The sequence below is a fragment of the Chiloscyllium plagiosum genome, chromosome 12, assembly GCF_004010195.1.
Source record: "Chiloscyllium plagiosum isolate BGI_BamShark_2017 chromosome 12, ASM401019v2, whole genome shotgun sequence".
Taxonomy (NCBI): Eukaryota; Metazoa; Chordata; class Chondrichthyes; order Orectolobiformes; family Hemiscylliidae; genus Chiloscyllium; species Chiloscyllium plagiosum.
The window spans coordinates 53302627-53316136 of NC_057721.1; the positions used below are offsets into that span (position 1 = coordinate 53302627).

Genomic DNA, 13510 nt, shown 5'->3' on the forward strand with positions numbered 1-13510 from the left:
CAGGTTGAACCGAAGGGTCTGTTTCCATGCTGTACATCTCTATGACTCTATGCCTCTCATGATTTTATAAACCTCTAAAAGGTCACCCCTCAGCCTCTGAAGCTCCAGGGAAAACAGACCCAGCCTTTTCAACCTCTCCCTATAGCTCAAATCCACCAACCCTGACAACATCCTTGTAAATCTTTTCTGAACCCTTGAGGATAGATTGAAGAAGATGGCACTGTTCTGCTTGAAGAGAAGAAGGCTAAGAGGAGATCTAATAGAGGTTTTCAAAATCATGACCAGGCTAGTACAGCAGATTTGGAGAAACTGTTCCCACTCATAAGAGGGTATAGACTTTAGGTGATCTGCAAAGGATGCAAGGGTAAAGTCAGTAAAAACATTTTCACTCAGTGAGTAGTTAGGGTATGGAGGTAGGTTCAATTGAGGCATTCAAGCCGGCACTGGAAATGCAAGTGGATGGGGAAAAAGCAGTTTGATCCTTACAACCATGTTCATTTAATGAGTTAGTTACAGACATGATAGATGAATGGAGATTAGAGTGGTGCTGAAAGAGCACAGCAGGTCAGGAATCATCCAAGGATCAGGAAAATCGGCATTTTGGGCAAAAGTCCTTCAACAGGAATGAGGCCAGTGGAATGATAGACGAATGATCTCCTTCTACACTGTAATACTTAAGCAATTCTGTTATTTTACTCCCATGCCATCTATAAGGAGAACAGCTTTTTTATAATCACCATGCAATACAGCAATGACCAAATCTGAAGCTGTCTGAAAAACATTAAAGAACAATGGCCTGCAAGTGTTATAGCCTGAACTGCTTCTAAGGAGGAGCCAATACATGTCTTATAATTAGAACAATGTGTCAAAGAGCAAGAGTACGGCCTCTTTAGCTCAAGAAATCAAAATGATGTGTGCACTTTTCACGAGGTTTACTGTGACAAAGAAATACTGCCCACACCTGCATCGTTAATTATGTAACTGTCACACATCAAGTTCTTGAAATCCAATTAAAGAATAATTTACACTCATACACCATTTCACATATCCTCAGGATGCCGCAATTCAATTCACAACTAATTAATTACTATGGAAGCACAGTCCCTGTTGTTTTGGAAGCAAATGTACACATTGCAAACAGGAAGTGAGATGCATGTCTTGGGGGTGGTGACTGATGATGACTAAATGTTAGCCAGGACACAAACAGAACTCTTTGCACTTCTTTGTAGATGTACCACAGCATATTTTCCGTCCATTCAAGCAGAGAAGACTTTGGTTTAATGTTTTTGGAGACATTGCAACAGTTCCTTTGTACTGCGTTGAGTGCCTGTTCAGATTAAATTGCTGGTGCAGCTTCAACCCATATGCTTCTGACTCACAAGAATACATTATACACTACTGTTCAGCCAAGGTGAAACACAGTATACATTTCAGAATATAAATATTTACTCCTCAAGAGTGTGGATGATGCCGAATAAGAAATTAGTTTAGGAAGGAAGCATTCTAAACAAAATCTTTCTAAATATATTTTGCTTAGGCAGTGAGAGGAAGATGAGTGGTGTGTGTTGGGCGGTATGTGAGAAGCATGAGAATATTTTTAACTGAAAATATCCATTTGTATCCCAAAGTACTGTTTAGTTTCCAGTGGCATTGAAAATTTAAAAACCCTCATATGCTAAGGATTGGCTTTATCTGCCAATAAACTGCAAAGGACTATTCTGTGATATTAGACAGAAGGAAAATGAAAATAAAAAAAAGGTTAGTAAATGGAATTACAGAAGAATTACAATTACCACTTATTGACCTGAAATGCAGTGATCAATTTCGCAATGCAGAGGCATAGGATTGATTTGTGTGGAAGATTTGACCACGACTAGTCATGATCTTCTTTTATTGGAAGATGGCCTACTGCAATAGGCTCCTATAGTTTGTTTGTTCTTGTCAGAGCATGTGATACACAAGTTTTGGGTCTTGCAGCCCTCAAATTAGTGATTGTAAAGGATCACTGGAGGCTGCAGAAACATAATGAAACTTTTCCAGTATTTAATGTTCAGCAGTTGCACTCCTGAGTTCATTAAGCAACGGGGTGCTGTCAATTCATTTAGAATTATTTCCAGGGCTTGGTGTTGGGAAAAATTGGTCAAGTCTATAAGGAATGCTTATCTAATTGCTTCACAAAATCACACAAAGTTGAGTGAACTACAAACAGTTCCCTCTCTCTTTCTCCCCTATTAAGGAAACTGCCCTCAGCAGCCTGCCAGAGCCGAATCAGACAGAATAGCAAGTCAGGACAGACTTATGTTTTCATTCAGAAGCCTGATATCTAACCAAGGATACAACATAAAAGCTCGCCTTTTTGCAGCATTACTAGGCTTGTTAAGACATGCCCAATTATTTAAACAACAGCTAGGGTGAAATTAACCAGATGCTGTTCCAGGAGATTAGTAGATGGATAACCTTATGGCCCGAGGCTTGCAGTCGGAGTGGAATACCTTGGGTACCTGTCCCTTGATAATTGGATAATTGAACAAATGACTGGAATTATTCCTGATGAAGGACTTTTGCCCGAAATGGCGATTTTCCTGCTCTTTGGATGCTGCCTGACCTGCTGTGCTTTTCCAGCACCACATTGTTGATTCTATCTCCAGCATCTGCAATCCTCACTTTTGGCTGGAATGAGAGCCCTACCAGCCCCCCCCAAACTAAAATATGTAGTGTAGGGTGTTGTAGTGTAGTGGGAGTGTCCTTCTGCTGTTGAGGTGCGCCTGAACAAGTCTGAATGGTTAAATCATAAATATCCATAAATGGGCAGTCACAAAAGAAAGGGTGGAGGGAGGGTCTTTTTGGGATTGCTAGCTTCATCTTAAGATCCTGACTAGCCATACTTTATGCATGAGATTGTTATGGCAGGCGGCAGAAACCAAATCATTACCTTCCGATTATCCAGGATCTGCAACCATTCTCACCCGTCATAGATCATGAGTTTATCGTGATCTATTCTGATTTTGTGAACTATTCTGATTATACTAGATTTGAACAGCTGTTTACTAATAAACCAATTTCAACTTTAAAAATAAACTGTTTGTGACTCCTCTACATTGTTGAACTATTGGTTATCCCTAATCAGGTTTTATAGGCACAAGCAGTTGCCTGACTTATTCTAATGTGGCCCTTGTTGTATATGGGTCTGAAGTGGTCAAGATTGAGGTATACCATAAGCTTCAATCACCATGATTGTATCATATGGATTTGTGGGCAGAAGAGTTTGGGCACTTGAAGGAGTGAGAACAACTGGTCCTTCCTCAAAGTCTCTGAAGCAATGTTGATTGTAGCAATGTTAGAATTCATAAGAAATATTATAGGAATTATTGATGAGTCTTTCACAGATTTATTACAGTTCAACGAAGACCTGACTTGAGGGAAAGTCATTCAGATAGTGAGTGAAATAGAAGTCTAACTGCAACACAGATCAATCCTAAGAAGAGAAGATCAACATTGGCACAGGAGAACAGAAGAGTTCATTCAATTTTTAAAGTACAATACCACAAACTATTTGCAAGAGAAACCAGTACAGCTAGTAGGACAGGGATCAGACATTAAATGCTCTTGTCCTTTGCTGTGGAGCAAAGATATCTCACAGGTGCAGACAGTGCCCAGCTACTGGAAATGAATGCTTTATCTGTGACACAGCAGGTCACTTTCAGAAAATATACAGGTTCAGGACATAGTTTCAGAAAAACAAGAAATCAAACAGTTAGTCACACAAAGAGATCAATGAAGTGGAACAAGCTGCAACAAAAGTAAAACTTCAAGCGTCCTTGGTTGAAACAGGTAATCCAAAACTTATATTGTGATAAGTTGATATTTCTGAAAATAGTCATCCCATGAATTTCAAGTTAGACAGTGGGGAAGTGACACTATCTTATCTGATAGTGAGCATGATTAGGAAAACACTATCTACAGCCAACAACAGTGCAACTCCATGGTCCAGGAGGCATAGCACTTAGATTAAAAGTTTGCTGCAAGTGATTGGATAACCACTATTGAATTCCCCACTCCAAAGTCAGTTGAGCATCTCCAAAGATCTTTAAGAATGGTAAAGTAGTTGGTGAAATTATTGTGTCATTTGGCAACTACGATAGAACCCTTGAGATGGAAGAATGGTGCTCGAACTTGCAACAAAGTAAATACTTTTGAAAGGATCAAGTACATGTTGAACTTCATGTTTTAACACAGTACAATCTATTCTTTTCAGCCATCCTTAACATCAGAGGTTTTAGTGTTCTTCCAGAAGCAAACAAATGAGTATCACAAATCAGTCTAAATATGCACCATGGTCATTATGAGACAGAGATACATGATATGCTGTGATTGAGGAGACAGTCTTGGTTACATTAGCTTATGAATACTATTCAGATTACATACTTGGTTTGAAAGTGGCCTTAGAAAGAGACTATAAACCTCTAGTTTCTCTACCAGATCAGAAAGAATTAGCAAGACTCCAAGAATGTAAAGATTTTCACTCTGTCTCATGAGTTTTGCCTATAATACAGTACATCAGCAAATGAAGACAGATATGCTCTCCAGGCCAATGGCAGATAGCCTTACCAGCAACATGAGATTATTCACAAAATTGAATCATTTTCCCAGTCCATGGCATCATAAAGATCAGCAAGTCCAGCAGCTTAGCTAGATCTGACAGGAGCAGTAGGGAGATTAGGGGGTTTCAACATCCATTGATATTGTGCTGAAATTTGGCTATACCAAAGACCCAATGGATTGACCTTGAAAACATATTTTGAGCACCAACAGCATTTTACAATTGTGGCCAACATATTGGTTTATGATGAATCACTGGTCATTCCAACTTTGGTTCAGGATAATGTCCTGGAGTAGCTATACCTGTGACATTTGGAAATAAACTGAGGGCAACCGGGTCAGCAGGGTGGAGGCCTGAGATGTCAAAGAACATTGAAAACCTCATTGCCAATTTCAAGATCTGTCCCATTTACAGAGCAGAGCAATGAGAATGTTAGGAACATGGGGACACAGATTTATTGGCTTTTGATGGAAGGTCTTAGCTAATTGTCATCAATTAATTCTCCCAATAGATAGCAACAAAGAAATTGAATGTTATGGATGTAATTATCCTAATTTTACATGATATTTTTGAAATATATAATATCTCCAATGTAATCATTTTGGGGAATAGGTCACGGTTTGTTCATGCGTGCTTCAGCCAATTCTCTAACACTTCTGATTTTGAACATGCCACAAACTTGCTGAGATATCCGCAATTGAATGAGAAAGCTCAACTATTGAGGAAGAATACAGATTTCTATATCGCACCATCAGTATTTACACTTAAAGGACTACCAAAACATGTATATTTAGGAGCACTCTACTGTGTGCAACAGGCAACAACTACAATAGGCAGGGCAGTTATCATATTGAAGACCGGGGAAAATTAAGAGTTCAGTGAAGAGTTGAAAGGAGGTGCTTCTACTCCTTTTCAGTAAATTAACTAGTTGGTGGGGAATTTATTTGAGTATTGTCCTTAAATTAGAACATAGAACATAGAAAAGTACAGCACAGAACAGGCCCTTTGGCCCACGATGTTGTGCCGAGATTTAACCCTAATGTAAAATATAGTAACTTAACCTACGCACCCCTCAACTCACTGCTATCCATGTGCATGTCTAGCAGTCGCTTAAATGTCCCCAATGACTCTGCTTCCACCATCACAGCTAGTGACATATTCCATGCTTTCACTACTCTCTGCGTAAAGAACCTACCTCTGACGTCTCCTTTATACCCTCCTCCTAACATCTTCAAACTATGACTTCTCGCACCAGTCAATCCTGCCCTGGGGAAAAGTCTCTGGCTATTGAATAAGTCCGAGCTTATTCAACCTTTCTTCATAAGGGAAGCCCTCCAGTCCAGGCAGCATCCTGGTATAGCTTCTTTACACCCTCTCCAAAGCCTCTGTATCTTTCCTATAGTAGGGTGACCAGAACAGTACACAATATTCCAAGTGTGCTCTCACCAGGGACTTATAGGGACAGGTAATTGTTGCAAATGAACAAACAAAATTATTTCTAGAGAAGTAATTATGCTTGAACCACCATGAAAAAGGGCAGCTGGAACAGCTAACCTTTCCTCACCAATGGTAGGAAAATATTAGCAATTTTGCTTTGTACAAAACTCAAGTGACATGTTTAGTTTTATAAAAGGTTCCAATTCCAGAGTCAGGTCTCAATATTGATTACTAGATCAAGCAGAAAATAGATGATCAACATTAAAAGTAGAAAATAAAAAATATAAATATACTCACTGCATCCTTGCATATACTCAGCCCAGTTCAGTGCTTCTGCATTTAGTATCACCGGGTCCCGCATATGAGAAACAAACTGCCTTAAAATGCCATTGTTATTTATTTGTAAAAAGTGGTCCAGCAGAGCTCGAGTCCTGTCATTTCTAACGGGATGTTGAGTAATATTGTTCAAGGAGACAAAGTCCAAAGTGCCAGAAGTTAAAAGTTTAAGAATGAGTCGATCAACATCCAGCATTCCTTTCTCAATGGATGACCTCTCGGCAGTGAATTCTCGCAGTAAATAACACTTGTTTGGTTCTTCCACTGGGAGAGCAGCTGGACAGAAAGAAAAATGAATAAAACATTAACAATGCAGCTTCCATTACTTATGGAAAATCAATGTTATTGAAACTTTTAGAATGCTTAATGGGCTCTCACATTCACTTTTTTCATTTCTACAGAAACACAAAAACTGCAGTGTAAAGTGATTCATTAGAATTATGCTCTTTGTATTTGGTCTTCAGAAAAGTTCATTAGTCTTGTGTTATTTAAATCAGACAATGGAAACTGTGGCGGAGCACTTCATCAGCACTGAATTCCTGACATTATTTTAGAACACAAAATTCCATAAATTCACAAAAATTACAACCATGAAGAAAATGTGGAAGACAATTACACAGAAATCTTCTGAGGTCATTTTCCCTCTGCTGAACTTTTTTTTCTTTTGACTCCTTTCTTTTCATTCTTCCATGGGATAGGGATATGGGTTGGGTGCTGGCAAGTGGGACTAGGATTGGGTTTGGATATCTGGTCGGTATGGACGAGTTGACCGAAGGGTCTGTTTCCGTGCTGCACATCTCTATGACTGGATAACTCTATTGCTGGGAAGGCTAATATTCCTTGTCCTTACCTAAGCACCCTCAACAACGTGCTAGTGAGCCCCTTCTTTCTTCTCTAGAAAAAGCAAACTGGTTCCTTCTGTTAGGAAGGTGATGACCTAGTAGTACTGTCACTGGACTAATAATGCAGAAACTCAGGTAATGCTCTGGAGACTTGGGTTTGAATCGCACCATAGTGCAATTTGAATTGAAATAAAACAATCTGGAATTAAAAATCTAATTATGATTGTCAATTGTTCTAAAAATACTCACTTCTGTTAGGGAACAAAATCTGTAGTATACGTGATTCCAGATCCATGCAATGTGGCTGAGTCTTAACAGCCCTCTCTGACAAACTATCAAACTGCTATAAAGTCTCATAAAAGAACTGAAACTGGACAGGCCATCCGGCATGACACAGGCACTGGAAACAACAGCAGCAAACACAACCCTTGACAGTCTGCAAAATCCTTCTTCCAATATTTGGGTACACATGCTTGGGAAGAGTCAGTCAAGCAATAGGCTGACATTGTCATAACTCTTGAATTTAAACATTACAAAAAATATCTTTGACATCACACCATCCTTATGTATATCATACCCTGCCACCAGAACAGACAAACCAAAGATGAGGACATTGTGGTATATAGCCAGAATGGAATTGACTTGGGAGTCTTCAACAATAGCTCTAGAGAACCAATGAACAAGGGCAAGGAAACCTGCTGATGTCCTCGTCCACTGTGGTTAATGAATTGGTACTCCTCCATGTTGAATACCACTTAGAAAGAGCAATGAGAGTGACAAGAGCACAGGGTATACTTTGGGCAGGAAATTTAAATGTCCACCACCAAAAGAAGCCTGAAAGCACTTCCACTGACTGAGCTGGCCAAGTCCTAAAATACAGTTACCAGACTGGTCTGCAACAGGTGGGGAGAGAAAAAAAACAAGAGAGAAAAATGTACTTGTACTCGTCCTCACCAATCCACCTGCCAAAGTCGTGCTTGTCCATGACAATCGGGAGCGCCCACAGCACTGAAGTTGTGGAGACAAATTCCTGTCTTTGCATTTAGGATATGCTAATTGTGTCATGTTATACTTGCACAATGCTAAATGGTACAAATTTCAAACAGGAGAAAGTGAGGTCTGCAGATGCTGGAGATCAAAGTTGAAACTTTATTGCTGGACCATAGGATATGCTAATTGTGTCATGTTATACTTGCACAATGCTAAATGGTACAAATTTCAAACAGAACTAGCAACTCAAACCTGGGCATCAATTAGGCACTATGAACCACTAGCAGCAACAGATTAGTACTCAACCAGAATCTGTAACCTCATTGGTCCAGCATATTCCCCACTCTACCATTCCAATCAACCTTGGTCCAATGAAGAAGGCCGGTTACGATCAGCACCAGGACGACCTAAAAAGGTGTCAACCTGGTGAAGCTACAACACAGAAGTAATTTTGTGCCAAAGACAAGATCCAAAACATCAGACTTGTCTCCCTCCTGATGTTGCCTGGTTCGCTGTGCTCTTCTAGCCTCCTGCTTGTCTACTTTGGATTCCAGTATCTGCAGTTTTTTTAAATCTCTAACAAATATTGGAAACAGCTTGTAATATACAGAGTTAAGAGATTCCACATCAGATCCTCAATGATGGAGAGACTAGTGCATCAGTGTAAAATAAAGCAAGGCTAAAGTGTGTGCATTCATCTTCAGCTAGAAGTGCCAAGTGGATTTTGGTCTGTTTCTGAGATTCCCAGCATCACAGATGCCAATCTTCAAATAATTTAATTTGCTTAATGTGATATCAAGAAACAATTAAAAACAGTAGATACAGTCAAAGATATGGGCCCTGATAACATTCCAGCAATACTCCTGTAGACTTCAGCCCCTGAACCAACTGTATCCATAACTAAGCTGTTCAAAAACAGTTACAATGCTGGTATCTATGTGCAAATGTAGAAAGCTGCCCAGTTATGTCCTATGCACAAAAAGCAGGATAAATCCAAACCAGTGTTGCTGAACAAAGAGACCTTGGAGTGCAGGTTCATAGTTTCTTGAAAGTAGAGTTGCAGGTAGACAGGTTAGTGAAGAAGGCATTTCATATACTTGCCTTTATTGGTCACTGCAATAAGTATAGGAGTTGGGAGGTCATGTTGCAGCTGTACAGGACATTGGTTAGGCCTCTTTTGGAATAGTGCGCTCAATTCTGGTCTCCCTGCTATAGGAAGGGTGTAGCAAAACTTGAAACGGTTCAAAAAAGAATTACAAGAATGTTGCCAGGGTTGGAGAGACAGGCCGAACAGACCAGGGCTATTTCCCCTAGAGCATTGGAGGCTGAGGCGAGACCTTATATAAGTTTATAAAATCATGAGGAGCATAGACAGGATTTCTTGGGGGGAGAGGGTCCAAAACTAGACAGCATAGATTTAAGGTGAAAGGGGAAAGATTTGAAAGGAACATAAGGGGCTACCTTTTCATGTGTGTCTATGGAATGAGTTGCCAGAGAGGTGGTGGAGGTTGGTACAATTACAATTAAAAGGCATCTGGATGGGTATATGAATAGGAAAGGTTAGAGGGATACGGGCCAACTGCTGGCAAATGGGACTAGATTAATTTAGGTTATTTGGTCTGCATCGACGAGTTGGACAGCTCTATGACTCAGTCAATTACCACTCCATCAGTCTACTTTCAACAATGGGCAAAGTGGTGGAAGTGTTTATTGACAGCCACATCAAGCAGCACTTGCTACGAACATAGGAAGAGGAATACACCATTCAGGCCCTCGAGCCTGTTCGGCCATTCAGTGAGATCATGCCTGATCTGTATTTCTGTTCAATAAAAATTGTTTTGGCCCTTATCCCTTAATACCTTGGATTAACAAAAACGCTTCTACCTCAAATTTAAAATTAACAACTACTGTCATTTGTAGAAGAGAGTTCCAAACATCTACCATCTTTTGTGTTTCCTAACATCTCTCCTGAATGTTCTCGCCTTAATTCTCAGACTATGGCACCTAGTTCTAGAATCCATAACCAGTGGAAATAGTCCATCTTTATCTGCCCTGCCTTTTCCTGTAAGTATCTTGAAAACTTCGATCAGAACACCTCTTAACCCTCTAATTTCTGGAGAACACTGGTCTACTTTGTTAAATCTGTCCTCATAATGTAACCCCTGTAGTCCAGGGACTATTTCTGCAAACCTACGTTGTACTCCCTTCAAGGCCAAAATGTCCTTCCTAACGTGTGGTGAACTGACCTGCTCAAAGAACTCCAATTGGAGTCTTACCAAGGTTTTGTATTACTGCAGCTTAACTTTTGTGTCCTTGTACTCCAGTCCTCTAGATATAAAGGTTAGCTTTCTTGATTATTTTCTGCAACTGTTCACGGCATTTTCAAGATCTATGTATCTGAATCGCCAAGTCTTTTTGGACATCCAATGTATTTAACTTTATACCATCTAAAAAGTGTCCTAATTTATTCTTTTTTGGTTCAAAATGGATAACGCCTAACTTGTTTACCGTAAATTCTACCTGCCACAGTTCTATTCACCTAGTTTATCAATATTCATTTGCAATTTTATGCAACTTGCACAATGCAGCCAAATTTGTTTCATCAGCACATTTGGATATATGACTTTCTGGACTCACTGACGCTCAATTTGGGTTCGGCACAGGCCATTCAACTCCTCACCTCACTACAGTCTTTATCTGTACATGGACAAAAGGGGTGAACTCCAAAAATGAGGTGAGTGATTGTCCCTGACAGTACTGAACTGAGCAAACAGCGAAGTAAACTGAAATCAATGGAAATCTGGGTGAAAACTCTCCACTGGCTGGAAGCATATCTAGTACAAAGGAATATGACTGTGGTTGTTGGTGGTGAATCATCTTCAACTCTTGGACATCTTCAGGGCAGTGTCCGAGGCCCAACCATCATCAGATGCTTCACCAATGACCTTCCTTCGATTGTAAATGGGGTGACAAATGCACAATGTTCAGCAGTATAATGTGACTCCTCAGATACTGAGGCAGTCCATGCACAAATGGAGCAAGGTCTGGAGAACATCTAGACCTAGGCTGATGTGTGTCAAGTAACCTTATGCTACACAAATGCCAGATTATGACATTTTTATCAACAAAGAATTTAACCATGATCCCTTGATATTCATGAGCTTTACTATCACTGAATCTGCCATTACCAACATCTTGGAAGGTGGACATTGTTAACCAAAAACCGAAATAGATGAGTCATATAAATACAGTGGCTTCAGGAGCAGGTCAGAGTCTAGGAGTGCTGTAACAAGTAATAACATTTCCTGTCTCCTTAATGATTGTTCATCATCTACAAGGCACAAGTTAAGCATATGATGGAATACTCTCCACTTGTGTGGATGAATTCAACTCCTATAATACTCACAAAGTCCAGGACATTGCAGTTTGCTTGATTAATATCCCAAGCAACACCTTCAATATTTACTCCCTTCCTTGCCAATACACTGTGGCAGCAGTGTGTACCACCTACAAGACGGATTTACATAAATCACCAAGACTCCTTTGACAGCACTTTACAAATCCATACATTCTACCACCTGGAGGACAAGGAAATCGGGTGCCAGGAACTTCATAATCTGCAAGCTCCTATCCAAGTCACACACTATCTTGACTTGGAACCATATCATTTTTCCTTCATTGTTGCTGTGTCAAAGCACTGGAACTCCCTTCCTTACAAAACTGTGGGGTCTCTATGTTCAAAGGACTTCAGTGGTTCAAAATATTAGTTCATGACTACCTTTTCTAAGACAATTAGAGATTGGCAACAATTGTCAGCATAGCCCATGACAGCCATATCCCATGAATGATTAAAATAATAAAATCTTCAAATTATTATATGGTCCATCGCACACCTCCAGGTTTGGTGTCATTGACATATGCTGCAGGAGGTATTTATTATTATAAAACTGCTTAAGGAAGACATGACTCAGTAAAATCTAGAGATGCTGTGCTATGGAATTCATCCCATTTGAAATTCATATCGCTGGTGCTACTGGTAAACTTGTATTTAGTTCCTTTGACAGCATTATTTCCCTACTCTTGGTGCAGTACTATGCTATACCACTGGAAAGGATCCATGTGAGAATTGTTATTGATATTGCACTGAAACAGGTTTTATTTGCATATTTCCATTGCAAACTGTTTACTTCAGAGGAATGAATCTGGAGGAGTGTTTATAGACTTGTAGGTGAGAGAACTCTGTGAGATACTGGCCAATCATTGATTTCATCTGTTTGAAAATTTTGCCATTATACACACCCACCATACTGCAAACCACCTCTGGGAGGACAACCATATCCTGAAGGTGAGTCTTGACAACCTCTGGTTTCTTCATTGGTGGAGCTTCCTTCTTGGCTTTGCGCAGTCTTTTCAGAGGCCTTGTAGTGTAGGCCTCTGTTCACAAACTTCTGCCAATGAGCACAGGAGATTTAATCACTGGGCCATATGGATACATTCAGCCTGCTGCTACATGAAACATTTTATTGCTTATGTAATATGGCTGCCTCCAGAGGCACTGGTAAAATTACCTTTTTTGATGAACTTTAGTGCTTCAAAATGTAGGAAGGTCACCTAATTTACCAATTCAGTGATAAAGCTAAATTTAAGACTTCATCTGCTGTAGCAGAATATTGCAGATGGACTACAGAAGTCACCAAATTTTCAGATTACACGATGACCCAGATCTCAAAATATAACAGTGGAAAGAATGCAACTTAAGTAAGGTGTAAACTGGCTCCATTGTGATTTGATATGGTCATAATTAATCCTATTGTAAAATTTCTTTATGAAGGTATCTGTTTCAGTTTTATATTGGACAGGAAAATCGGGCACAGTCAAATGATCACTGTTTATGCTTCCAGTAAAGATATATTACAGTGTAAATGAGATGGCCGGAAAGTATATAGAATGAATAGCTCGAAGAAGAACATTTTTGCTGCCAGAAACTCCAATTTCAGTTAGACATACTTTTTCAGCTTAATAGATATTATTATCAAAAAATTTCTGAAAGCCAAAGCATGTTTTGCTGCTCAAACAGCTTCTCATGATCTCTCCAATGGTCATATTTGTGCACCAGGGTTTGGAGTCGAATCCTTAACAGTCATTTGAATTGAGCGATCCTAAAATAGGAAGAGTTGGACAATCTTTGTCTCAACTTGGTGTCGAAAATGAATGTAAATTTTGTCTTCCAGCAACTAAGATCTAGAGAAACTAATTGGAATAGTATATTGTTGTCCTCCCACTTAGAGGCAGAACGTACCCGAAA

The 13510-nt window shown here is 39.7% G+C and overlaps 1 protein-coding gene across 1 annotated transcript in view; it reads right to left on the bottom strand.

Annotated features, from left to right (window-relative positions):
* LOC122555513 (E3 ubiquitin-protein ligase DZIP3-like) overlaps nt 1–13510 on the bottom strand; it is an 88922-nt gene that overhangs the window by 50426 nt on the left and 24986 nt on the right. The window contains exon 5 of the mRNA XM_043701537.1: nt 6335–6649. Within this exon, the coding sequence (XP_043557472.1) occupies nt 6335–6649 (315 nt within the window). The remainder of the gene's footprint in view (nt 1–6334; nt 6650–13510) is intronic.